The following is a 23,190-nucleotide window of genomic DNA, read 5'->3' as shown; positions in this document are numbered from 1 at the left end:
CCAAGTATTCTCGCTCATTCTCTCAGCTTAACAATGACAAATGATAGAATTTGAGCCTCAAACTGGCCTATTCCATTTGCAAGACGGTGATACAAAGTCACAGGGTCTTTAAAGGAAATATTAGAGCAGAGGTTTTAGGGAAATTTGGGCAAATTAATGGACTTGTAATATTAGGGCAATGTTAGGGTGTTCCCTTGGTAAGCCAAGTCTCTACTGTGAGGAATAAGGAACTTGGCAACATGTGGGGCTCAGAATAGGACTTAGTTACGGAACAGACGACACTGAGCGCCTTCCGCAGCGTGAGGGGATTAGTCAGATAACATGTTGGGGCTTGGATCTGGACGTCACAGCGGTCTGAAGTGAAGCCCTCGGGGGTCTGAGGTCGGGAGCCCTGTCTCGCCCGTCTTCAGAGAAACGTGCCTCCGAGGTCCCTTCACCTCTGCCATCCCATAAGCAATAAGGCACATGCCCAAATTTGCCCAGTCGCTAATAACCCATTTTTTGGTTACTTTTGTGTAAAATAGTTAAATGTTAAGGATTTTCTGGGTTGCTTGTTCTCAGCTCTGGCCACTGGAAAGAGCCCCAAGTGTCCACCGTTTGGGTGCTGTCTCCTGTTCTAGATGCTTGTCCAAAATTCTGTGCCGAGCAAACTCCTTCAGGAGCACCGCCCCCTCCTCCCGACCCCATCCGCGGGGTCCTAAGCCCCGTCCGCAGCGCGGAGTGAGTGAGTGTGTGTGAAGTTTGTCTCTGCTGCCCTACCTGCCTGCCGGCCCCGTGGTCCTACTGTGTAAGACCACAGTGGTGGGCTGTGAGCCCACCACAAAGGACAGGATGCAGCCCCTTCCCCTCAGGACCCTGCGATCTCAGTGGAGAAGCGGGAGTCACACAGTAAAGATACTGACCTACAGGAAACGGAGCATCGCGTCCTCTGGGGAGGCTGGCTGGCACCCCACGGTGGGCTGGGATGCCCTTCTGTGTGCCCCTGGGGCACCTCTACTCAGCCCGCCCGGCGCGCGGCACCCTCGGGGTCCGTATCACCGACCCGAGTTTCCCGTCTGCGTGTTAAGCTGAATAGCTAGTACTTGGCTCGGGGAAGATGTTTCAATAAATGTTCCTTGAACGTGTAGCTAAGTGAGCAACGCGGACAGTAAGTGTGACTGGAACTTGGCAGCTGGGACGTCTAGAGAAGTGCACCGCCGGGAAGCTGGGGCCCCCGCTGAGCCCTGAAGCGAGGCCACTGGCTGCTCTCTCCCAGAAAGGGAGGCTTGGTGGGGGGACAGCCGTGTCGATGGAAAGGTAGGAGCCGGGCCAGTGCCGGGAAGGGGTCAGGCGGGTCCAGGCGAGCGAGCAGAGCTGTCCGGTGGGAACGCAGCGACGCATGGGTTTGAAGACGTGCGAGAGGCTTGTCCGTGCCGCTGTCACCTCCAGGTCTGTGTCCGGGAAGTTCCACTTCTCGAGGGGACAACTGTCCCAGTGAGAGTGAAGGGAACGTGAACAGCAGGCACATTCCTCCTCCCTGTTTTATCGTTTAATTTCTATATCCTCCGTGCATATGTAAACACACAAGTGCACTTACACATTCTGATAAACCATTGCATTTATTGTGCAGTAGGAAGCGTCACCAGGACACCAGTTGTCAAGCAAAGCTGTATTTTGAAGGGTGGGAGGCGTGTAATCATCTTTAAATACTTTCTCTGGATGGTAATTACTCCACCCCCGCCCCGGTCCAAACCCACGTGACTCTCCTGAGTGGCTGTCTCGGGAGCGCACGACTCCACGGGTGCCACCCCGTCCGTCACAGCCACAGCTGCAGGGCCTTCAGCAGAGCAGCTCCAGACCCCGGGACAGGCCCGGGCACGTGGCACCCGCATCCACCAGCCCCAAACTTGGGGAAGAGCGCAGTCAAGGTCTGGGTGTGAGACAGAGTTGGAGTCGGTTCCTCCAAAATGTGGAAGAAAGCAACCGTGATTCCTTTGGCCTCCGAATCACAATTATTGGTGATTTTTGTAAATGATCTTGTCTCTATTCAAAACATTCTTTGCAACTACAGTGTAACCTATTGCCGACTTAAAAAAATGCACAACGTGAGGGTTGTGAGTTAAGTCTTATTCGGGGCAAAATGAGGACTACAGCCCGGGAAACAGCATCTCGGAGAGCTTTGAGAAACTGCTCCTAAGAGGCAGGGGAAAGTCAGTACAGATGTGATTCTTTTGAAGGGGGAGGGGCGTACATAGAATCCAGCAATATTTTCTGCAGAAGGTTTCTGCTCGTCTCGTGACGGTTTCTGCTCGTCTCGTGAAGGTTTCTGCTCGTCTCGTGAAGGTTTCTGCCAGTCACGGGTAGCAGACGTCACCGTGGAGGATCTTAGTGTTTTTGTAGATAAGAGGAGTTATTTGTTCCCGGAGCAAGAGGGCCTCATTCCTGACCTCTGCTCTGAACTCCTTTCAGGGGGTGTCGAAGGTCAGCAGCTGCAGCGGCTCGTGATTTAATCCTCGTAGAGGTAGATGGCAAGGGCCAATTGGTAGCTGACGCCATTTAAGATTGGATATGAGTTTGTCCTGAAAACTCGTTTTTCAGGGGGAAAAAAAAGTCTTACCAACTTTGTCTGCAATATCACCAAGCTCGATCGCAGGAGAGAAGCAGAGTCCCGCCCTGGCGAGAGCAGGTGCCTAGCGCCGTGGTCCAACACCGCCGGAGGCCGCTCCCCCCACTAGGGACCACTTGGGCCCCTGTCCCATTGCCTTGTCCCCCCTGCGCCCTCTGCCACCCCTGCTGTCGCCCGGTGGTGTGTCTGGAGCGTGGAAGCCTCCACAGCGCATTGGGAACCACCGTCTTCTGACCCCCAGGCCTTTCTTCTCCATGTAGCGACTCTTCCCACCAGTAGCAGCAAACGTCCCTGCCAAGGTTTGGTGCTCCCTGGAGGTGGCGTCCCCGCCCCTTCAGTGACAGGGGTGAGGTCAGGTCAGAACACCACCCCCTTAATCCTTTCTTCCCTCCCTGCCCTGCAAGCCAAAGCCAGGTCCTCCTGCAGCTCCCAGGCAGCAAGGCCCGCCTTAGACGTGCCCCTCGCCTTCTAATCTCAGAGCAGATTCCAGCAAAGCTATGGCAGCAGGGTTTTCCACGGGCCGCAGGTGACAAAACAGCAGAAATACAAATAAGGCTGGGCTCTCCAGAGGGCCGCCTGGGGCGCGTGGAGGGTCCCGACAACAGAGCCTTGAGCCTGGGGACCTGGGGACCTGTGACTTCATGCAGATAAGAGTGCAGGTGTCCAGGACGATAGCCATCACCACCACCCCCCACCTTCTGTCCCAAAGCGGGGGCTCTGTCCTCAGCCGCCTGGTGGGTATCCCTACGGACACAACCTGCAAGTACCTCAAGGTGTTTTCCGGTCGAGCCCCCCTCCACAGGGCGCCCGTGCTGGTGACGGCCTCCTGCAGACACCCCTCCACCCTTTCTCTCTCCCCTGCACTCGTGGTCAGGGTCAAAGGCCTGCTGACTCCGCCTCCAAAGTCCACGTCCCCTCACTCTCCTCCTTCCTCGAGTAGAGCTGTGGCCTCCATCGCCTCCAGCCCGACACTGCCCACGGCGCCCCTCTTACCGTCCCCCAGCTGGACGGTGACCGTGTGGCTGCTCTCGTTGTGTTTGGTTTTCTGGAATCAGATCCCCTCTCGATACAGGGCCCCCGCAGTCTCCCTGGCACCCCGTCCTTCGCTCCTCACATGGTGTTAAACTGGTAACTGTTTGGTCAACGGAATTACCAAATATATCTGCATATTCCCTCGGTATCAGGAGGATGAGATTGGGGACAAGCTATAAACCTGTCCACCACTGAATCCTAAAATGTGAGCGTTTCCTTGGGGTCATCTGGCTTCACAGTTGTCAACCATGGTTACACATGAGAACCATCTGGGGAACCTTAGCAAACAGCAACGGTATTTGGGGGTTATTTAAAAATTACTCAACCCCAGACAATCAGATTTCACTGGGTTGGGGCCCGGGGCCTGGTGTGTTTTTGTTGTGTTTTTTTAAACTTTCCCCAGGTGGTTCTATGCACAGCCAGGTTTGATGAAAGTCCCTAACCAGAGGCCATGGGGGCGAGTGTCCCGCGGCCCAGGTATGAGCTTTCAGGGCCCACGTATGGCGTGAACTTGCGTGTAGAGGTGGGGGCAGTGTGCCCGTTGTTCTGAACAGAGGATGTAATCTTGAAGGACTCCACAGCCTCCCCTTCAAGTCAAGCACTGCTGGTCCAGATCCACCTCCCACTCTTCACGGATGCGGCAGCCAGGGGAGCGCCTGGCGCCTGGGCTGCAGGCGGGAAGAGGGGACGCCGCTGGCTCTGCCCTCACCTGGTGTCAGTCCAGACGCCCAACTCCAGGGTCCTTGGTTTTCTCCTGAAAATCGGGACAACGCCTGCTTTGCAGACATGTTTAAAGGATCTGGGAGAAGGCATGAGAAGTGCCGATATGGTACCAGCCAGACATGGGTTCGCTAATGGTAACCATTACTAGTCCTAGTAATACTAGTCTTACAACTTGCAATACTATTTCTAGTGATGCCGTTACTGTGAAATTAAATAACCTCCCTTCAGCTTCAGGCCAGACCCTCACACAAGGCTGGCCTTGCTCGGGGTCACAGGCCAGGGGGCCACATTCCCAGAGAAGCAGGGACCCCCCCCCCCCAAAGGCCACACCACCAGCCGCGAGCCGGTGACCTTGGTGGGACGCTCGTCTCTGGCCCTGGTGAGGTCGGGCCAGTTCAGGGGAGGGAGGTGGCCACCTTCAGGCATGTCGGCCGGGGACCTGAGTTCACAGCCGCCTCCCGCCCCGTCCTTCTCTGCCCCTTTGCAGCCGCTACTGGCGCCGCTGGAATCGGTTCTGCAGGAGGAAGTGCCGTGCAGCCGTGAAGTCGAGCGTCTTCTACTGGCTTGTCATCTTCCTGGTTTTCCTCAACACGCTCACCATCGCCTCTGAGCACTACAACCAGCCCCACTGGCTCACGGAAGTCCAAGGTGAGCGGCCGCCCGGCCGGCCTGCGTTCCTCGGGCTGACTCGGCCCTGCCCCGGGGCAGGGAGGCGGGCCGCGCCAGACACACCGCGGCCTGGCAGCTCGTGAGCCGCTGAAACGCACCAGCTCACGCTACAAAGACGGGGCTCCCCTGGCCAGGCGACACCCCCCGCCTGCCCTGGCTGTCACCGTTGGGTCCAGGAGACACGGCCACGAGCTGTGGCTTGTTGGGCTACGTCAGATCTTTGGCTGCCGCCCCTCCGCCCCCAGTGGGTTTTCAGTACCTGGGGCCTCAGTATGGCCTCCAGGTGTGCTGGCCAAAACCTGTGAGGGGCGGAGAGCACAAAGCCAGGGAGAGGACGAGCGTGGCCTGAGCACAGGGAATGTCCTCCACGGCAGTGGGTCCCACCACCCCTCCCTGGGCCCCGGAAGGGATCTCCCTGGCCAGAGCCCCGGAACCGGCCCGGGGGTCAGGCGAACACGGCCTGGACCCGGGTGTCTCCCGGAACCCAGATGGGGCTCGTCTCCTGGTGACGAGGGCAGACAAGGACCCCGGCTCCGGCTCTTGGCTGGTCAGTCTAGGCAGAGGGCGCCCCCTCGAGCCTCACCTCTCGTCTCTGGAAAAGGGGCGTGGCAGTAGCCCTGCTGCCTGGTAGAGTCGCTGTGAGGGCAGAGGATGCGGGGGTTTGCTGCGGTTGTAACTAGACCCCTCCCCCCCAAGTCCACGCAGCGAGCGGTGCGTGGCGGGATCGAGCTCTGGGGTTTCCCTGCAGGGATCCGCCACGCTCACCTCCTCTCCCCCCCCGTCCCCCGTGCGGGTCCCCGCAGACACGGCCAACAAGGCGCTGCTGGCCCTGTTCACGGCGGAGATGCTCCTCAAGATGTACAGCCTGGGGCTGCAGGCCTACTTCGTGTCCCTGTTCAACCGCTTCGACTGCTTCATCGTGTGCGGCGGCATCCTGGAGACCATCCTGGTGGAGACCAAGATCATGTCGCCCCTGGGCATCTCCGTGCTGAGATGCGTACGCCTCCTGCGGATATTCAAGATCACGAGGTGCGTGGCCCGTCGTCCCCCCGGGGGCCCAGGGGAGGGGAGCCGCTGTGTCCTGGAGGATCTGCCCTGGGCTCGCGTCGTCGCCAGATGGCGCCTCCGTTAGAGGGTCCTTCGGCTGCTCACACAGGCAGCGCAGGGGTGGCAGCCGCGGGGCCTCCAGGGGCATTGGGGACCCAGGCTCCTCTGTCCCTGCTTCACCAGCCCCGGGCCTGCCCTCCACCGAGGTCACAGGCGGCGTCCGGAGGCCGAGCCCTCACCTGTGGGCTCGAGGCAGGAGAAGGGGCTGCCGGCTCCTTTCCGGGCTCCCCCGGAATCTCACCTATAGCTCAGCTCTTGGGGCCGCCCGGCCCCTAGAGAGGGAACCTGCTCTTGTAGCCGGGCCTGTGCTGAGCGTGTGTGGCATGGAAAGCAGGCACGGGGCCTCGACACGCCCCCGCCACCCGCGGCCCCCGAACTCCCCGGGACAGGCGGGGCGGGGACGGGCAGCCTCTCCAGGACAGCAAGTTTCCACCGTGTTGTGACCCATTCTGGGTGGTGAGACCAGCTTATTGGATCACGACCATCATTTTTATTGAGAGATAATCCACATACTATGTAATTCACTCTTTAAAGTGTCCAGTTCAGGGTTTTTTTATGTATTTGCAGTCTCGCAGCCAACACCATAGTCCCGTTTTAGTGCGTTTCCATCCCCCAAAAGCAGACCCCACGCGCCCTCTTCCCTCCTCCACCCTCCCCTCCAGCGCCCGTCACCACCTTGCCTCCATCTCTGCAGACCTGCCCTCTCTGGACGGTTCATGTCCGTACGACCTGTGCTGCTGTGTGACCAGCCTCTTCCACCTGGCCTGATGGTTTCAGGTCTCCCCCATGTTGTCCAGAGATCGGCGCTTCATCCCTTTTCGTGGCTGAGCTGTATTCCACTCTGATTCCTTTTCGTGGCTGAGCTGTATTCCACTCTGATTCCTTTTCGTGGCTGAGCTGTATTCCACTCTACGGATAGACATCACGTTTTGTTTATTCGCTCACCTGCTGGTGGGCGTCTGGTTTATTTCTGCCTTTTGGTTCCCGTGAATGATCCGCTAGGAAGCATCGTGTTCAGGTTTTCGTGTGGACGTGCTTTCCCGTCTCTTGGATACAAGGAGCAGAATTTCTAGGTCACGTGATAAGTCTGTAGTTAAGGTTTTCAGGAAGTGGCAAACTGTTTCCCAAAGAGACTGGACCATTTTACATTCCTACTGGCGATGTACATGGGTTCCAATTTCTCCTCATTCTCGTTTTTAATGGAAGAATGAAATAGGGTGGAAAACATCGGAGTGCCTCACGTGAATGTAAACACGTTTCACAGAAACCCCCGGGATCGTGCCTGGGTCGCAGTATAATATGTATTTCTCACCGTGGGCTGTGGTCTTCCTGGGAGGGGCACGTCAGGAGCACCTGAAGGGGAGGGGTTCCAACTGTGCCCCCAGAAGGACAAGCCCCCCACCCTAGAGTCTGATGCGGGGAGACTGGGTGTCAGTGGGATCCTGCTGGGAAGAGTGGGGTTGGTATCGCCCGTGCCAGGCCCTGGACTTAACCGTCTCTGCACAGAGTCTCCGAACTTGTGGGGAGACGGGGGGTGCTGCAGGGCACCTGGGTGTGACTGTTCTCTTCCCAGTTCCCTCACCAGCCCCCGTGCCCCAAACACACCTGCTCCCGTGGGTTCGTTGAGGGTTAGGGTGAGAAGAGGCATTTGAAGAGTTGAGTTCAGTGCCAGGCAGAGAAGACTCTTGGTAACCGAGTTCACTGTGACTCTGATTGTAACTGTTGTCATTATCAGGAGAAGGAAGAGGGAGGAAAGAGCTAATGGTGACACACACACACACACACACACACACACACACACACTGTGGCTGTATCTGGTCGTCTGCCGTGTACACACTGTCCAGCTCTGAGAGGCAGGAAGTGGGCTGCATGGTGTGGGCTGAACCTGGGAGAAGCAGACAGTCCAGCTGGGGAGACGGAGTCCGCTCCTGGGAGGCAATGAAAGGAAAATCTAAGACAGAATGGAATGAGCTGGCAAAGTAGGCAGGGGCGACATCTGCTTCGGGAAGCTGGGGACAGGAGAGCATCCCTGGGGAAGCCTCAAGGCCAGAAGACAGACTCAAAGTACAGGCAGGAGTTACATCCCCAAGTTGGATACTCCCGGGCGACACTTGCCTCGCCCCCGCCCCCGGAAAGAGCTCTTCCTCAATGTCTGAATATCTTGACGCCCCAGAAAATCCTCGGTTCAAAATGAAAGTAGTAGAAACGTCACGACAGTCCTGGTGAATGTGCATCAGCTCTCGGTCTGTGCCGGACAGCCTGACCCCAGTGCTCGCCTGCGTCTGACCTGTAAATCTTCACCATCACCTATAAGAGAGGGTGCTGTTATCATTAGTCCCATTTTCCAGATGGGAAGACTGAGGGAGTTCAGTCGCTTGCCCAGGGGTGAAGCTGGGATCACCAGGCTCTGTGCCTCGACCATGACCATGGGCTGCAGGGCTGATGGCTAAACTCTCTTGTCTGTCTCCAGAGACAAGACGTAAAGGATTTTGACTGATTCTGCTTGCTTCTCCTGGGTCAGCCCAGGCTATTTTTAATTTGGAGTTTCAGGTGCCTCTTAAGTAATTCTCAAAAGTCCACATGCTTGGGGCTTTGTCTGTTTTTTCAATTCCTATAGAAAAGAATTTTGCTCCCAGATGTTCTCATGGCATCTTGAAGAGACTTCACATTCATTCTGTTTCTAATCAACAATTTATCTATTTCTAATCTGAAACTATTGCCAGGAAGCCATTTTTAAGTCTGTCTTTATCAGCGAGCTTCCTGAAGCCCCTCCACAAGAAGGATTAGTGGCATTTTCGGATCTCCATAAAATCCGTAAACAGAAGAATTTCATGGTCTAATTGGAAGTTACTTTGGCAAAGGCCATCATCTTCCTGTTTTCCAGTCTCCAAACTGTCTGGGAGCTTTTGGAAGACAGCAAAGAGTCCAGGTTTGGGGGAGTCCCAGGCCCCCTCCTGAACCTGGTCTCCAATACACTCCAGTGGCCAGAAAGTGCCTAAAATAGGGGCTGGGGGGTGGGCGTACTGGTCCCCTGAGACAGGTCAGCCTGGTCCTGCCATCAAACAAGTCTGTTTCTCCCTCCTCTTTTAAAATCTCTTGGAGGAAACTTTGCGCCATCCCGCTACTATTTTTAACAGCGTTTTCTGGACCAGTGACTGTGGTTCTCAGACCTAGATGACCTTCTCAGGAGAGCTCATTAAGGACCCATCACTCTAGAGAGTTCAGCCAGCAGCTCCTGGGGAGCTCCAAGCCAGTGGCCCAATGACCTCACTTTGAGAAACTCTGGCCTGATTTTCTGCCGCTGCCCTTTGTCCTCTTTCTTGTCTAAAAATAGGAAGCTTCATGTATAATTGGAAACTTGATTCTTCCCTCTCCACTCTCTCCTCTAGACAGTAGCCCCGACCCGGTGAAGACGGTGTTTCTGATGGCTCTGGACTGAGAAAACTCATAATGATAAAGACCTAATAGGAGTCCAGCAGAGTTTTTAAATTGATTTTAATTTTATTAATTCCTACACACCTGACCACATGTGAGGCTCTTTATTTAGAGTGCTAGGATCCATGGAGCCCCTCCTGTAGTTCCAGGCTGCCCTCCTCCCACCCAGGGCCTGTGGTCTAAGGGCCGGGAACACCGATCTAGACCGTGGTTCTCAGCCATGACCTCATGACCCTTCAGTATGTCCAGAGCAGCTCGACAGTGTGTGGCAGGTCACTTGCTATTGCTAAGAGCTAAAATACCAAAATCTGTGAATGGTTTCTTTTTTTTTTTTTGCGGTACGCGGGCCTCTCACTGCCGTGGCCTCTCCCGTTGCGGAGCACAGGCTCCGGACGCGCAGGCTCAGCGGCCACTGCTCACGGGCCCAGCCGCTCCGCGGCATGTGGGATCTTCCCGGACCGGGGCACGAACCCGCGTCCCCTGCATCGGCAGGCGGACTCTCAACCACTGCGCCACCGGGGAAGCCCCAAATGGTTTCTTTTTTACATAGCAAATACAAGTACATTCAGTATTGCTCTTGTAACACCCTCACTCTTGGTCACTTGCGTTCCTGAAGGCTTTAATGAACGAGCAAGAACCGGGTGGGTTTACAGCTGATCCGTGGCCCCTGCGGGAAGAGAAGCCGTTGGTTTATGATGACAGTGAGTTGCTAGCCTGCTACATTTTTGTGGCACTTTGTCAAAATCTGAGCGTGCCTTAGGGAGTGTACAGCGTGTAGGCATATCCACCATCCTGTGGGTCTCATTTTTATATAAAAAGACTGGGACCCCTGCACCAGGCTGTCCGCTGATCGCTGAGTATTCACAGTGCTATGGGTGGGGAACTGCAGGGTGAGAAGGTCCGGGCACCTCTGGGAGAAGAACAGAGAGGCACGCACGCGGCCGAGACCTGTGTCGTCTTTGTGTAAATGACTGCAGGCCTTCCAGCTGCGTGACGGATGGGGCTCTTTCTCCTGCTTTGGGGCTCTCTGGGGCTCTAAATGTTGCCCGTTTCAACGTCTAGTTTGCTGTTTGTCAGGCCAGCCTGACCTTCACTCTATGAGGAGGAAGAGCTTCAGTTTGCTTAGATCTGGGTGTGGCCCCGAGGTACTAATTACGTCTCATTTTTTATACAGTTGGTCTTCACGTGCAGCACAGCCCCTCCAGCCCTTGCTGTTTTCCCTCTTAAACCCTAAATGCTTCTCTTTCTTCCACCGCTCTTCCCCCGCAGCTCCCTTCGACGTCCCTGAGGTGTGAGCTCAGACTGACTCAGCACAGACAGACTCACTGGGGAATCGTGACCACACAGGGGCCCACAGCCCCGAGCTGTGAGCCTTTTGCAAATCCTCCAGACTCTGAGCTCTCCATGTAACTGCCGGTCTGGCCACGAGCATCAGACCCGCCCGGCCCCCTTCTCAGGGCCCCAGGGAGGCTCTGAGCTCCTCACGGGCCACTATTATAAGGGTAACTTTGGCGTCCGCCCAGTTGCTGGCCCGGGGCCTATGGAGAAGGCAGCTCAGACGCTAGAGCCCGCGGGCCGGCCGTCAGCGAGGAAGGTGCTTATTCTCGGGGGTTAAGGAGACAGGGGAGGACGACATCTGGCTCCCTGTCTCACCCCGACACAACCACAGGGCCGACTGGGGACTCTGAGAGGCTCCCAGGAGCCCCGCCTAAATCCCACGGTCGAGGCCAGGACACCCTGCCAGTCGTGATCAGCTCACATCCCCCAGGGGGGTTATGTCCCCAGTGTGACCGAGGCCTCTGACGCAAACAGGGAAGACAAGGCCTTTGCGTTTGTTGCCCAGGTGGGGTTTGGCTCGGGAGTGACGGACATAAACTGTGCATCCGGCCCGGGACAGAGGCAGGGTGGGGACCAGCCAGGTCTCAGCTGGCAGGTTTGGCCTGGGGTGGGCAGGACACGCTGCTGGGGAGAATCATTCCGAGCCACGGGAGGGGTGAAGGGAGACCATGACCCCAAGGGGGATCGGCAGGGGGGGCGAGTCTCTCGAGCAGCCTGTGCTTCGGGGGCTGAGACCCCCAGTGCTGGCGGGTTCTCCTGTGCACATGGACGCACGCGGGCCTCACTCTGAAGAGGCGGGGCTTGGTTTTTCTCAGTTTCTCCACAAGGTTCAAGACCCTGAGTCCTTTGTTCTGCTGGTGCCACTTTTCTCCAAGGCGCCTTCTTTTTTGGCGTGAGTGTGTGTATTTCAGTCTTAATCAATTAGGATGAAAGCCCCCTTCGACGGTGCATATGCCGTCCACCCTCCAGTTCACCACCCACCAACCTTCCTGGAGGGAGAGGGACCCTGGGACACGGGGCCACAGCGGTCACAGACATCAGGACAGACTGACATCGAGAAGGACAGAGGTGCAGGGCCTTCCCATCGCCCTGCCCGGAGGCTGCCACCCGGCACCTACAAGCCTCTTTGGTATCAGTGTTGAGGAGAACACACCCTGTTCCCTGCCATCTGCCATGGTGAGCCAGGCCCCAGATTCCAGCCGTCTCCTCTGAGCTCCGCAGTATCCCCACAGCGATCCCCGTGTCGGTCTTCCAGGGAGTGCACGTAGGGATGGAGGGCCTTCCGTCCAGCGGGGGGGTCCCTCGTGACGCCAGGCCACTGGCACCAGCTCTGCTCGGTATTGCTCCAGAGGCGCAGAGCACAGGTGGCAGGCCACACGCGGGGACCTCCACCCTGCCCTGCTGCACGGGAAGCAACAGGAGGCTGAATGCACGCAGCGCCCACAGCCACGACCTGGTCCAAGGGCGGCATCTCCTCAGCCCAGGTGTGTCCGTGAGCAAGTGAGTCAGGCACTTGGGCGCCGTCTGGCTCGTGAACCAAGGCTGGCAGGTGCCCTCAGACCTGCGGCCGCTTGTTCTGAGCCCCCGGGGGGGACGCTGTCCCCAGGAGAGACTCATGTTCACACTGCTCTCTGGAATCCTACCCAAGCGTCTAGAAGCCACAGCGACCCTACTTCCTATGTAGCAAACTGAGGCATCATAGACGTTTTTCTTTTTCCTTTTTTTGAGTCAAGGCATACAGTTGATCCTTGAACAACAGGGGTTTGAACTGCGAGGGTTCACTTCCATGCAGATTTTTTCGCACTGCAGGTCTACACAGTCCGAGGTTGGTTGGATTCGAGGACACGGGCTGTCGAGGTATTCTCGGATTTTCAACCGCCAAGGGTCGGTGCCCTAACCCCTGTGTTGTTCAGGGTCCACTGTAGCTGACATATAACATGATACTCGTTTCAGGCGAACATAATGTTTCCATATTTGCATACATTAGGAAACGATCACCACAGTCAAGTTAACATCCATCACCACACACGATTTTTTCTTGTGATGAGAACACTTTAAGATCTATTCTCTTGGCCACTTTCCAGGGTAAAATATGGTGTTGCTGACTGTGGTCACCGTGCCGCGCCTCACATCCCCAGGACTTATTTGTTTTATAACTGGAGGTTTGTAGCTTTTGACCCCTGCACCCAGTTCGCCCACCTCCCCCCCACCCCACGCCTCTGGGGACCAGTCTGTCCTCCTGACACATAATAGTGTGACGAGTGGCCTGGTAGCCACGGGATCAGAAGTGACGTTGCGGGGAGGGCGAGAGCCATTCCTCACCTTTGAGCAAAGTGGGTTTGACTCCGGTGAGTGTGAGACCCGCCCCCCAGCCCTGCTCCACACACACAGGGTCTGTGTCCCCTTGCCTTCCCTCCGTTAAGTACAAAGGTGTCATGTTGAAGATCTGTCCCTTCATCCAGCAAAACACTCCCAGGGCACCTCCTCTGGCTGTGCTCCCAGCACAAGCCCTGCTCTCTGGACCGTCCCCCCGGAGGGGATGAGCATGTGAAATGCAGGCTGGGGACAGGGTGGCTGCCAGGAGGGCGTTGCGCAGGCCCTGGGGGACTGAAGGAGTGAGCCCTGCAGACCCCAGGGCCGGGCCGGCCGGTGTGGGGCACGCAGGCAGGACAGTGGGGGGCCGGGCTGCAGCCTCGCAGCGGGTAGCAGGGGAGGTGCCGTCCACAGGGTCTGCGGGGCCTCGGGCGGGGCCTTGGAGAGCGTTCTGCTGCCCGGCCGAGGAGGGGTCGGGGGTCACAGGGCGCCAGGAGTTGTCCCGTTGTCGGGGATTCTGAGAGTAGGAACATGGCCAGGGGTGTCCGCCGCGTTTCTCACCGTTACTGTGCCCTTGCCCTCTGTGATTACGGAGTAATCCATGGAGAGATATCAGGGCCTGTGAACACCCTGCTCTCCAGAGACCTTCCACCCGTGACAGTCTGTACCTGAATCACTGACTCGTTCTGTCATTCGTTCATTCATTCATTCATTCCTGCTGTCCGTTTGACACCGTCTGTAAAGCAAACCCCTCTCTCCTTTCTTTAACGTCAGTGGATTCGATTTTTTTCCGTGTATTATAACTTATTACTGTCGCTGAGAGCACCGGTGGCAGTGCGTTCGCGGCTCCTCGCCTGGGCAGGAGGGGGGGTGCGGGGGCAGGACGGGGGAGACACCCGCCTGGGTGGCAGGTGCCGGAGGGGCTGTAGCCCGGCTCCGAGGACGGGGTTGCGGCTGTGGGTGTGAGGCCACCTGGAGGGCGACCCCAAGGGTCTGGGCTCGAGCCAGAGACGGCGGCTGTGCGTCACCGCGACGGCGTGATGGCGGGCGGGCCACGGGGCTCGGTCAGGCCAGCGGCTCGTGCTGGGAGCCCCCCATCGACTGAGAGACGGCCGCGCACCCCTCGGGACATGGGAGCAGGAGAAAAGCCTTCCGACCCGAGGCCCGGCCCCTGTAGGCGGCTCAGTAGGCCTCCTCCGCCCAGCGTCCCCAGAGGGTCTCCACCACCCCCATGACGGGCGACACAGCCGTGCTCCGTCCAGGCCCTCAGTCCAGGCCCGCGGGCCGCACCCCACGCCGGGCAGACCCCCTCCCGCACGGTGACTTTCTCCCTCGGGTCTGGGGCCTCCTTGGCCGGCGCCCCTGGGCCCGTGGCCGGCAGACAGCCTGAACCTCAGCGCTGGGCTGGTCTATTTCCCTCACATCCACGGCCCTCGGGAAAACTAAGGAACCAACTTCTATGGCCATGAAGACTTTCCCAGAATATTCTGTGCTCTGTAGGGTCTGTGTGACCTTAACCCCCAGGCAGACACCGTCCACCCCCCCAGTACAGCGGGACGTTCCCGTTACAGATACGCGCCGGAGTTTCGGTTCCTAAATACCGGCTTGCCGACGGGGGCTGGGTGCTCGCACAGCAGTGATTCGTGGTTCCGAGCAAGGCCTGGGAATCGGCATTTAGAAAATGGTTTCCCACCCCCGGCATGTCATCTCCAGACAGGTTTGGGAGCTTTCAGTGTAAGAGGGGAGGGCGTCCTAGCCCCCAGAAGTTCTCTAACTCCTTGCTTAAACAGAACGATTAGTACAATCTCTAGCCGACCGGGGCCAGGCAGCCCGTCACACACGCCAGGTTGCACAGAATCTATTTGAGGACAGAGATGCAGGGGATGAAAGGAGAACCTCTGGCCTCTGCCGTCAAGAACTCAAGCCTGTTTGGGTGAGACAAGGCTGTCACAAATGTGGAACAGGTAAGAGCCTTTCTAGAGCAGATACAAATCGATGTATATTAACATTCCGCGAACAGAGGGCGTGTGGCTGGCAGGCAGGGTAGAGGCGGAGCAGGGCTGAGTCTGGAGCACGAGAGACTCCAGGTTGGGGAGACGCTCATGTTTACACCCAAACTGTTGGCCCATCTGCTTCTGTCACTTATGGAGCCGTTCCCCGGAGAGAGGTGCCCGGGTTGGGGTGCAGCGCCAAGCTGCAGCGGGGCGTGGTTTGCAAGGCACTGTCTCCAGCAGCAGAAACGATTCCCTGTCTGCCTTGGTGAAAAGCCGGGAACATCTAAGTGGAGGAGATCAAGGTCGTGACCTGGAAGGCAGCTGGGTCGGTTAGCGCTGCAGGGAAGTGAGACGCACTTGGCCAGCTGGGCACGTGTCCCTTTTGCTGCAGTGCGTTCCTCACCCTGAACAGACCCTGTCCCGGGTACCCAAGCCCCTTCCAGGGCCATTCGTGTCCCCCCACTTCCCCAAGAGAGGGCTTTTCCCCACCCGTCCGCACAGTGAAGGGCGTCCGCGCTCACAGCGGAGAGAGGCAGGGCCCCTCCAGCCGCAGGCTGTCGCTGTGGACTGGGTGTGTTTGCTGCAATCCAGGATCTCCCAAGCTGGCCTGCGTATCGGAATCCTCTGCGACCCTTGTTCAAAGCAGATTTCTGGGCCCCAAACGACAGCTATTGAATCAGGATCTCCAGAAGACAGACTTTTGAAACAAACCAACTCTTTGGACTGGGTGAATTTGGGAAGCCTCAGTAAACCACACACCCCCTCTTACCCACGGGTGACCCAGGCCACCCTCACCCGTGGGTGACCCCATTCATGGCTGGGCTGAGGCCCGCATTCTGGAAAAAAAAATTTTGTTATGTGTTTTTTTGTCTAAAGATCAGTAGTGATAACAATAATTACTAACCTTTATCACCTGTGTGCCGGGCACAATACTGGGGTCTTTTTTTTAAATGAAGAGCTGGAATTACATTTTTTCTAGTTTTACTGAGAAATAATTGACGTACATCAGTGTCTGCATTTAAGGTGTACAGCATGATGGTGTGTCTTGTATACACTGTGGAATGATGGTGACAGTAGATTCAGTTAACATGTGTCATCTCGTAGAGACAGTGTGAAAAAAGAAAAAATTATCCTTGTGATGAGAACGCTTCGCGTTTACTGTCCTAACAACTGTCACACAGCACACAGCAGTGGTGGCTACAGTCACGCTGTGCGCTACCTTCCCCGTAGTTATCTATAACTGGAAGTTTGTACCTTTGACGCCCTCCCTTCTGTTCCCGCCACCATCCCCCGCCTCTAGTAACCACAGATCTGATCTCCTTTTCTGTGAGTTTGGTGGGGGGTTTTGTTTGTTTGTGTCTGTTTTTGGACTTTTTTAGATTCCTCATATCAGGGAGGCCACGTGGTATGTGTCTTTCTCTGTCTGACGTATTTCACTCAGCATAATGCCCTCCAAGTCCATCCATGCTGTTGCAAATGGCGGGATTTGCTGCTTCTTTATGGCGGGATAATATCCCATTGCAGATAGCGCACACCACATTTTTCTTTCTCCGTTTCTCCGTTCATGGACACTCAGGTTGTTTCCGTGTCTTGGTCATTATGAATAATGCTATAGTGAACGTATCCTTTGGATATGTTCCCAGAAGTGGAATTGCTGGAGGGTATGGTAGCTCTGTTTTTAATTATCTTGAGGAAACTTCATTCCGTTTTCCACAGCGGCTGCACCAACTTACATTCCCACCAGCAACGCACAAGGGTTCCCTTTTCTCCACATTCTCACCAACACTTGTTATCTCTTGTCTTTCTGATGATGGGCATTCTAACAGGTGTGAGGTGATATCTCTTGGTTTTGATTAGCATTTCCCTAATGATTAGCGATGTTGAGCATCTTTTCACGTGTCTGTTGGCCGTTTGTATGTCTTCTTTGGAGACATGTCTACTCGGGTGTGGTTTTTTTAAGTATTTATTTTTATTTGGTTGCGCTGGGTCTTAGATACGGCATGCGAACTCTTAGTTGTGGCATCCATGTGGGACCTAGTTCCCTGACCAGGGCTCGAACCCGGGCCCCCTGCATTGGGAGCGTGGAGTCTTAACCACCGCAGGAGCAGGGAAGTCCCTGTCTGTTTTTTTAATAGGATTATTTGGGGTGTGGTTTGTTTGTTTGTTTGTTTCGCTATTGAGTTGCATGAATTAGTTATATATTTTGGATTTTAATCTCTTATCAGATATATGGTTTGCAAGTGTTTTTTCCCATTTTTTAGGTCGTCTTTTGACTTTGTTGATGGTTTCCTTTGCTGTGCAGAAGCTTTTTAGCTTGATGGAGTCCCACTTGTTTATTTTTTATTTGGTTGCCGTTGGGGGGAGTGGCTTTTTAAAAACTGTTATCGCATGTAATCCTCCCAATAACATAATGAAGCATGTGCTACCGCTGCCCCTATTTTTTCAGACTGTGGGGCACAGAAAGAAGGGAGCTTAAGCAACTCGCCCAAAGACATGTGCAGAGCTCGGTCGGAACCAGACTCCCGACCCGGGGCCCCTGAATTAACTCACTCACGCTCTAACTGTGAGCTGGCCAGACAGGTCCCACCACCACGCTGCCCCAAGGACAGGGCCAGGAGGAGGGTGTTGCAGCCGGTCCCAGAGCCCCTGGTGGGGGGGGCAGGGGGGCAAGGGGTGATGGAGCCTCACCCCGCCCCCCGTCCCCAGGTACTGGAACTCCCTGAGCAACCTGGTGGCGTCCCTGCTGAACTCTGTGCGCTCCATCGCCTCCCTGCTTCTGCTGCTGTTTCTTTTCATCATCATCTTCTCCCTCCTGGGCATGCAGCTCTTCGGGGGGAAGTTCAACTTTGATGAGATGCAGACCCGGAGGAGCACGTTCGATAACTTCCCCCAGTCCCTCCTCACCGTGTTTCAGGTATGGACTCCTCTCTGCCGGGACTGTGCTCTGGGGGGAGGGCCAGGGGCCTGGGGCGGGGGAGGAAGGAGCTTCTCGCCCACTCCCACGGGGCAGCCAGAGCAGGTCGGCCACAGGAGCCCAGGACAGTCTGTAGCTCTCCTACCCCGACCCCAGGAAACTGCTCTGTTGGATGGACCACTGGGGGGAAAAAAAGATCCAATTAAGCGGCTTAAAAACTGTTTCTTAGCCGTGGAAACCTTTATGCAAATACATTCTACATGGAAGCCCAAAATATCAACAAAGGAAAGTGGACGGCCCTTGCTGGGGAGGGGAGGGGGACAGGACTCTCTCCTACCCTTCACGCTTGCCCCCAGGAAGATACGACTACCATCGAATTTGAGACTTCACGGATACGTGGGCTTAGGGCCAAGCTAAAGTAGCACTTAAGTTTAAAAGCAGATCGATTTACAGATTAAACTGGGGAATATGTGGATGTTGCCGGAATCTTAAGGATGGTACCCAGCGTCCTCACATTTGGAGAGAAGCGGGGGACTGTGGCCCCTTAGTGAACGCTCCCCTTGACGACCTAACCCGAGAGTCAGCCACCGAGCACTGTCCCTGGGGTAGGAGGTGTTCTGCCAAGGAAGCTCTCTTAGTCAGTCAGATGATTTGTGCCGGTGGCCACGCACTCCGTCTAAGGAGAGGGCTGGACTTGCGGGGGTCACAGTTCAGAGCCCTGGGAGGAGAACGGGGGGGCAGGAGGCGGGGGAGGAAGAGACAGATGTGAGACGTTTGTGTCTCGCAGGGGGCTGGGCAGGGGAGTTTCGGGTTTGCTGCTGGTCTAACGCTGTGTCCCTTATTGGTGGGACTGTGTCATTCAGATCCTGACCGGGGAGGACTGGAATTCGGTGATGTATGATGGGATCATGGCTTATGGCGGCCCCTCTTTTCCAGGGATGTTAGTCTGTATTTACTTCATCATCCTCTTCATCTGTGGAAATTGTATCCTTTGCTCCTGCCTCCCCCACCCCGCCCCCGCTGCCCCAGCTCTCAGCCTACAGCTCGATGCCAATAGGTGTGCCCGCAGGTCCTAACTCTGGGGGAAGCCAGGGCCCTCCCCCCAGGGGAAGCAGGGAAGGGCAGGCTTGGGAGAATATGTCCAGCCCAGACCACCTCAGCGGTGTAGGTGTCTGGGTGGGAGCCCGGAGCCTGGGGCCGGGGGGTACGCGAGTCGTCCCCCAGCCTCCAATTCCAGGAGCGCACCCTCGCCGCGGTCCAGGCGAGCAGCCCCCCGCCCGGCGTTGTGCTTGTAGCCGCTCACCCGACGTGTGCGCTGGCTGCCCAGCCCAGGTCCTCTGCCCGGGGAGGACAGAGTCTCCGCCCCGGAAGTGACGTTCACCTGTCGCCCTGCTCTCGGGCCAGGGTCCCTCCCGCTGAAGCCACTCTGCGGGATGTTAGCCGCAGGCAGAGTGGACGGGCCACGGGCAGGATCCCGGGTCCCAGGCTGCCGGCACCCCCTTCCCGTCCTGTCCCTGCGGGTGTGTGCACAGGGGCTCGGAAAGTAAATCACAGAAGATCTGGACACACAGGCCAGCGGGCGGCCTCGGGCACACCCAGGGCTGCACCTGGAGTCCTGGGAACGGGGTGGAAATAGCAGTGCCTCCGACCTAACAGGCTGGGTGAGGCTGAACAGGACGGTGCACGCCCAGCCCCTGTCCTTGCGGGGCCGCGGCCCTCGCTCCCCGTGTGAGCCGGAGCCTCCTGGGGCCTGGGGTGGAAGGTGGACCTGAGCAGCGTTAACCTCTCGTCTGGACGGGCTCTGATCCGGCTCTCTGACCCACAGTGCTTGCGTCCGAGTCTGGGGTTGGGGGAGAAGAAAGGGCAAACTCGGCTCCAGTTAGGAGCTCGGTGGACCCTCCCAGGGCCTCTGTCTGAACAGGGTCACAGCGGGAGGGGCAGGGCGAGCAGGCACCTCCTGGCAGCGGTAATGGCCACTCTGCACCCTGTCCCGCTGCAGCGCCGCTTACAGTGTCAGTCACGGGTGGTCATCTCGAAACCGGCAGTTAAAGAGCGAGGCCCGGCTGCCGGCCACCCCGCCCCCGGCCCCAGCCTGCCAGCGGGCCTGCTCTCGACCCCTCAGAAAACCCCGGGAAGCTAATGGGGTGATGGGGCTCAGAGCCCCTCCCCGGATGGAGCTCTGCCCCCACGTGTCCTGCCCCCTCCCGCCCCCCTGCCCATCCACAACCCCAAGTCCAAGGGTCATTTTCTTTAAGAATGGGCACAAACAGATATCCTACTGAATGTGTTCTTGGCCATTGCCGTGGACAACCTGGCTGACGCCGAGAGCCTCACCTCTGCCCAGAAGGAGGAGGAAGAAGAGAAGGAGAGGAAGAAGCTGGCCAGGTAACCGCCAGCTTCCGCGGCCCAGCCTGGGCTGCCGCTCCCCCCTGCCTGGCCGTCCCTCCTGGAAGGGGGCTGGTTGGGGCTCTCTGTGTGTGTTGAGCTCTCCCCTAATTCCTGGGCATTGCTCTAAGCGGGGACCACCGTGAGTTACATCTCTGGGAAGGTGTTGCCCCACCCGTCCAGGAAGGTGGCGGGTTCTCTATTGAGAAGGGAGGTCATGAGAGGTGGTAGGAGTAGAGGGGAGGGCGGGGGGCGGCAGCCGCTCATGGGAGAGGTCCAGCTCCGGCTGAAGAGCCATGAGAAGATAAGCCAGGGCCCCACTCTGTCTTCGTCCTTGTCTATGTGGACTGTCACGGGCCACACCTCTGCTGAGTACTGAGCAGGGTTCTCCAGGAACCTTCCTCTGGGTTAGACGGGGACTGAGCCTCTGAGAAGCTGGACTCTTCAACTGAATGCTGGACAGAGCCAGGTGGGGACAGAGTCGGGATGGGACAGAGCTGGGCAGGGACAGAGCTGGGATGGGACAGAGCCAGGATGGGACAGAGCTGGGCGGGGACAGAGTTGGGCAAGGCCCAGCGCCCCTGTGATTGAGCCGCATGGCATGGGCCCCAACAGACCACAGGGCAGCTCCCTATCAATCTGGTCACATCCCTTTCTTTTCCCTCCTGCTGACCGGCCAGGACTGCCAGCCCAGAGAAGAGACAAGAGGTGGTGGAGAAGCCGGCCGTGGAGGAAACCAAGGAGGAGAAAATCGAGCTGAAATCCATCACTGCGGATGGAGAGTCCCCCCCTGCCACCAAGGTGAGGGGCTGAGGCCCGGGGAGGAGGACACGGTCCTCCTGGGCCAGACACCAGGGGAAGCGGGGGAAGAAGGGGCTGGGGAGGGTGGACAGCAGAGCTGGGCGCAGAGAGAAGGCAGGCCAGCCTTCTGCTGGTGTCCTGAGGGATGTGTGCAAAGGAGAAAGGATGTGTTTCTGAGTCGACGGCTCAGCCTAGACTAGGGGGCGATTTCAGGGCTACCCGAAGCCTCGAAAGCCGTGGACCTTGTCTCACTGGACCCTCCTTCTCTCCTTGGATGCCTAGATCAACATGGACGACCTCCAGCCCAACGAGAATGAGGACAAGAGTTCCTACCCCAACCTGGAAACCACAGGTACCAGCCCACAGCCTGGCCTGGGGGCGGGGGGATCTGGGGTGGACACCCGACTGTAAAGCCACGTGCTGGCCCCAGCTCCCCCGGCGCGGCTGCAGCGCTGCCGATTACCCTCTGCAGGTCGGGGTGCTTCGCTCCTTGTTTCCTCGTAATGACAACAGAAGACTGGGTGCATCGTGTGGGAGCGATGCCTTTGGGCCTTTTGGAAGCTGGATTGCGTATACATTTAAGGTTTATTATAGCCTATGTTGTAAAATCATTATTAAGTTACATAACTTATTAGGATAACATATGTCACGGCATCTTGCTCCCTTAATAATAAACCCCAAATCTGTCCTGTCCTCACCCGGAAGGCGGTGCTGAGCACAGCGTGGCCACCGCCGCTCGCTGCTCTGCAGGACGTGTTCGGAGCTCCGCCGTCTGGTCCATAAACTGGCAGCAGGCCCCCTGGAGAGGGTTTCAGGACAGGAGCCCATCAGCCCCCCTCAGGAGCCACTTCCCTGCGTCAGGAAACCACACCCTGTGTGAGCCCTGACCTGCCCTCCTTCTACAGAGAATTGCAGATGTTATCACGAGCTTCAAGCTCAAAGTCACGACACACTGTCAAGGCACCGTGGGTCTCGCTGACACCCCTCCCCGCACAGGTTGGGCTGTGTCGGGTCACAGCCCTGTTGGGAGCCTGAAAACCTTCTGCGTTCGCGACCGCGTCCAGCCTCCTTTTCCCTTTCCCTCCGCAGTCTGTCTGCTGGGAAGGAGGATTTGGCTTCCTGGGGCTCGGACAGAAAGGAGGGCGGAAGGGTGTCCGTGTGCCGGGCACCAAACCTTTTGAAGCCTTCAAGCCCTTCTGGGCGGAAACTATTATAGAATTTCAAAGACAGACCAGAAATATCCAGCGAATGCAGCGGGCGGGTCTTGCCTTGATCCTAAAGGAGCAAATAAACTTTTCGATGACATTTTTGAGGCAATGGGGGGAAATTGAATACAGACGGGGAGCCAACTGATTTGGGGTAGGTTTTGTTAATCGCGGGACCCCCTGTGGGAGGCGCCTGTTTCTAGTCCCCGCAAAGCAGCCCTGCTGCCCAGCGGTGGCCTATCAGGCCTCCCCTCCTGGTTCAATCCCCAAAGCTCGCCGGTAGGTTGGAGCCTCCCAGCTTCGTACACAGTACATTGTAGAAACATCGCCTCACCCAGGAAGGAAAGCTTGTGCCAAGACGGTGCCTTTATCTAACTGATTCATTTACTTGAGTGAACATACAGATGTGCTTGAGAGTCACTAAGGGCTGAAAATTAATAAGTACACGCGAAAAGGAGGTGTGATGACACCAGGGAATGTGCGGCTCAGTCTAGACGCTGTGGGAGAGGCCTGGGCCCTGCAGGGGCTCCAGGAGAGAGCAGTGCGGGGAGGTGGGGCGGCGGGGGGTCACGGAGCAGGTGGTCCCCACTGGGTCTGCAGTCGGGGAGTTGGGGTGGCGGGGGGTCGTGGAGCAGGTGGTCCCCACTGGGTCTGCAGTCGGGGAGTTGG

The 23,190-nt window shown here is 57.1% G+C and overlaps 1 protein-coding gene across 3 annotated transcripts in view; it reads left to right on the top strand.

Annotated features, from left to right (window-relative positions):
* Window positions 1-23,190, top strand: part of CACNA1C (calcium voltage-gated channel subunit alpha1 C) — a 466,008-nt gene that overhangs the window by 360,311 nt on the left and 82,507 nt on the right. For all 3 annotated transcript variants that reach the window (XM_027093450.1, XM_027093449.1, XM_027093448.1), the window contains exons 12-18: window positions 4,848-5,008; window positions 5,833-6,058; window positions 17,923-18,130; window positions 18,994-19,114; window positions 20,401-20,515; window positions 21,196-21,316; window positions 21,599-21,668. In XM_027093450.1, coding sequence (XP_026949251.1) covers window positions 4,848-5,008; window positions 5,833-6,058; window positions 17,923-18,130; window positions 18,994-19,114; window positions 20,401-20,515; window positions 21,196-21,316; window positions 21,599-21,668 — 1,022 coding nt within the window. The remainder of the gene's footprint in view (window positions 1-4,847; window positions 5,009-5,832; window positions 6,059-17,922; window positions 18,131-18,993; window positions 19,115-20,400; window positions 20,516-21,195; window positions 21,317-21,598; window positions 21,669-23,190) is intronic.

The sequence above is a fragment of the Aethalodelphis obliquidens genome, unplaced genomic scaffold (genome assembly GCF_003676395.1).
Source record: "Aethalodelphis obliquidens isolate GAN/ISIS:26980383/991018 unplaced genomic scaffold, ASM367639v1 scaffold83, whole genome shotgun sequence".
In the NCBI taxonomy this organism is placed as follows: domain Eukaryota; kingdom Metazoa; phylum Chordata; class Mammalia; order Artiodactyla; family Delphinidae; genus Aethalodelphis; species Aethalodelphis obliquidens.
The sequence above is the reverse complement of the archived record's forward strand: the minus strand, read 5'-3'. Positions and strand labels throughout refer to the sequence as shown.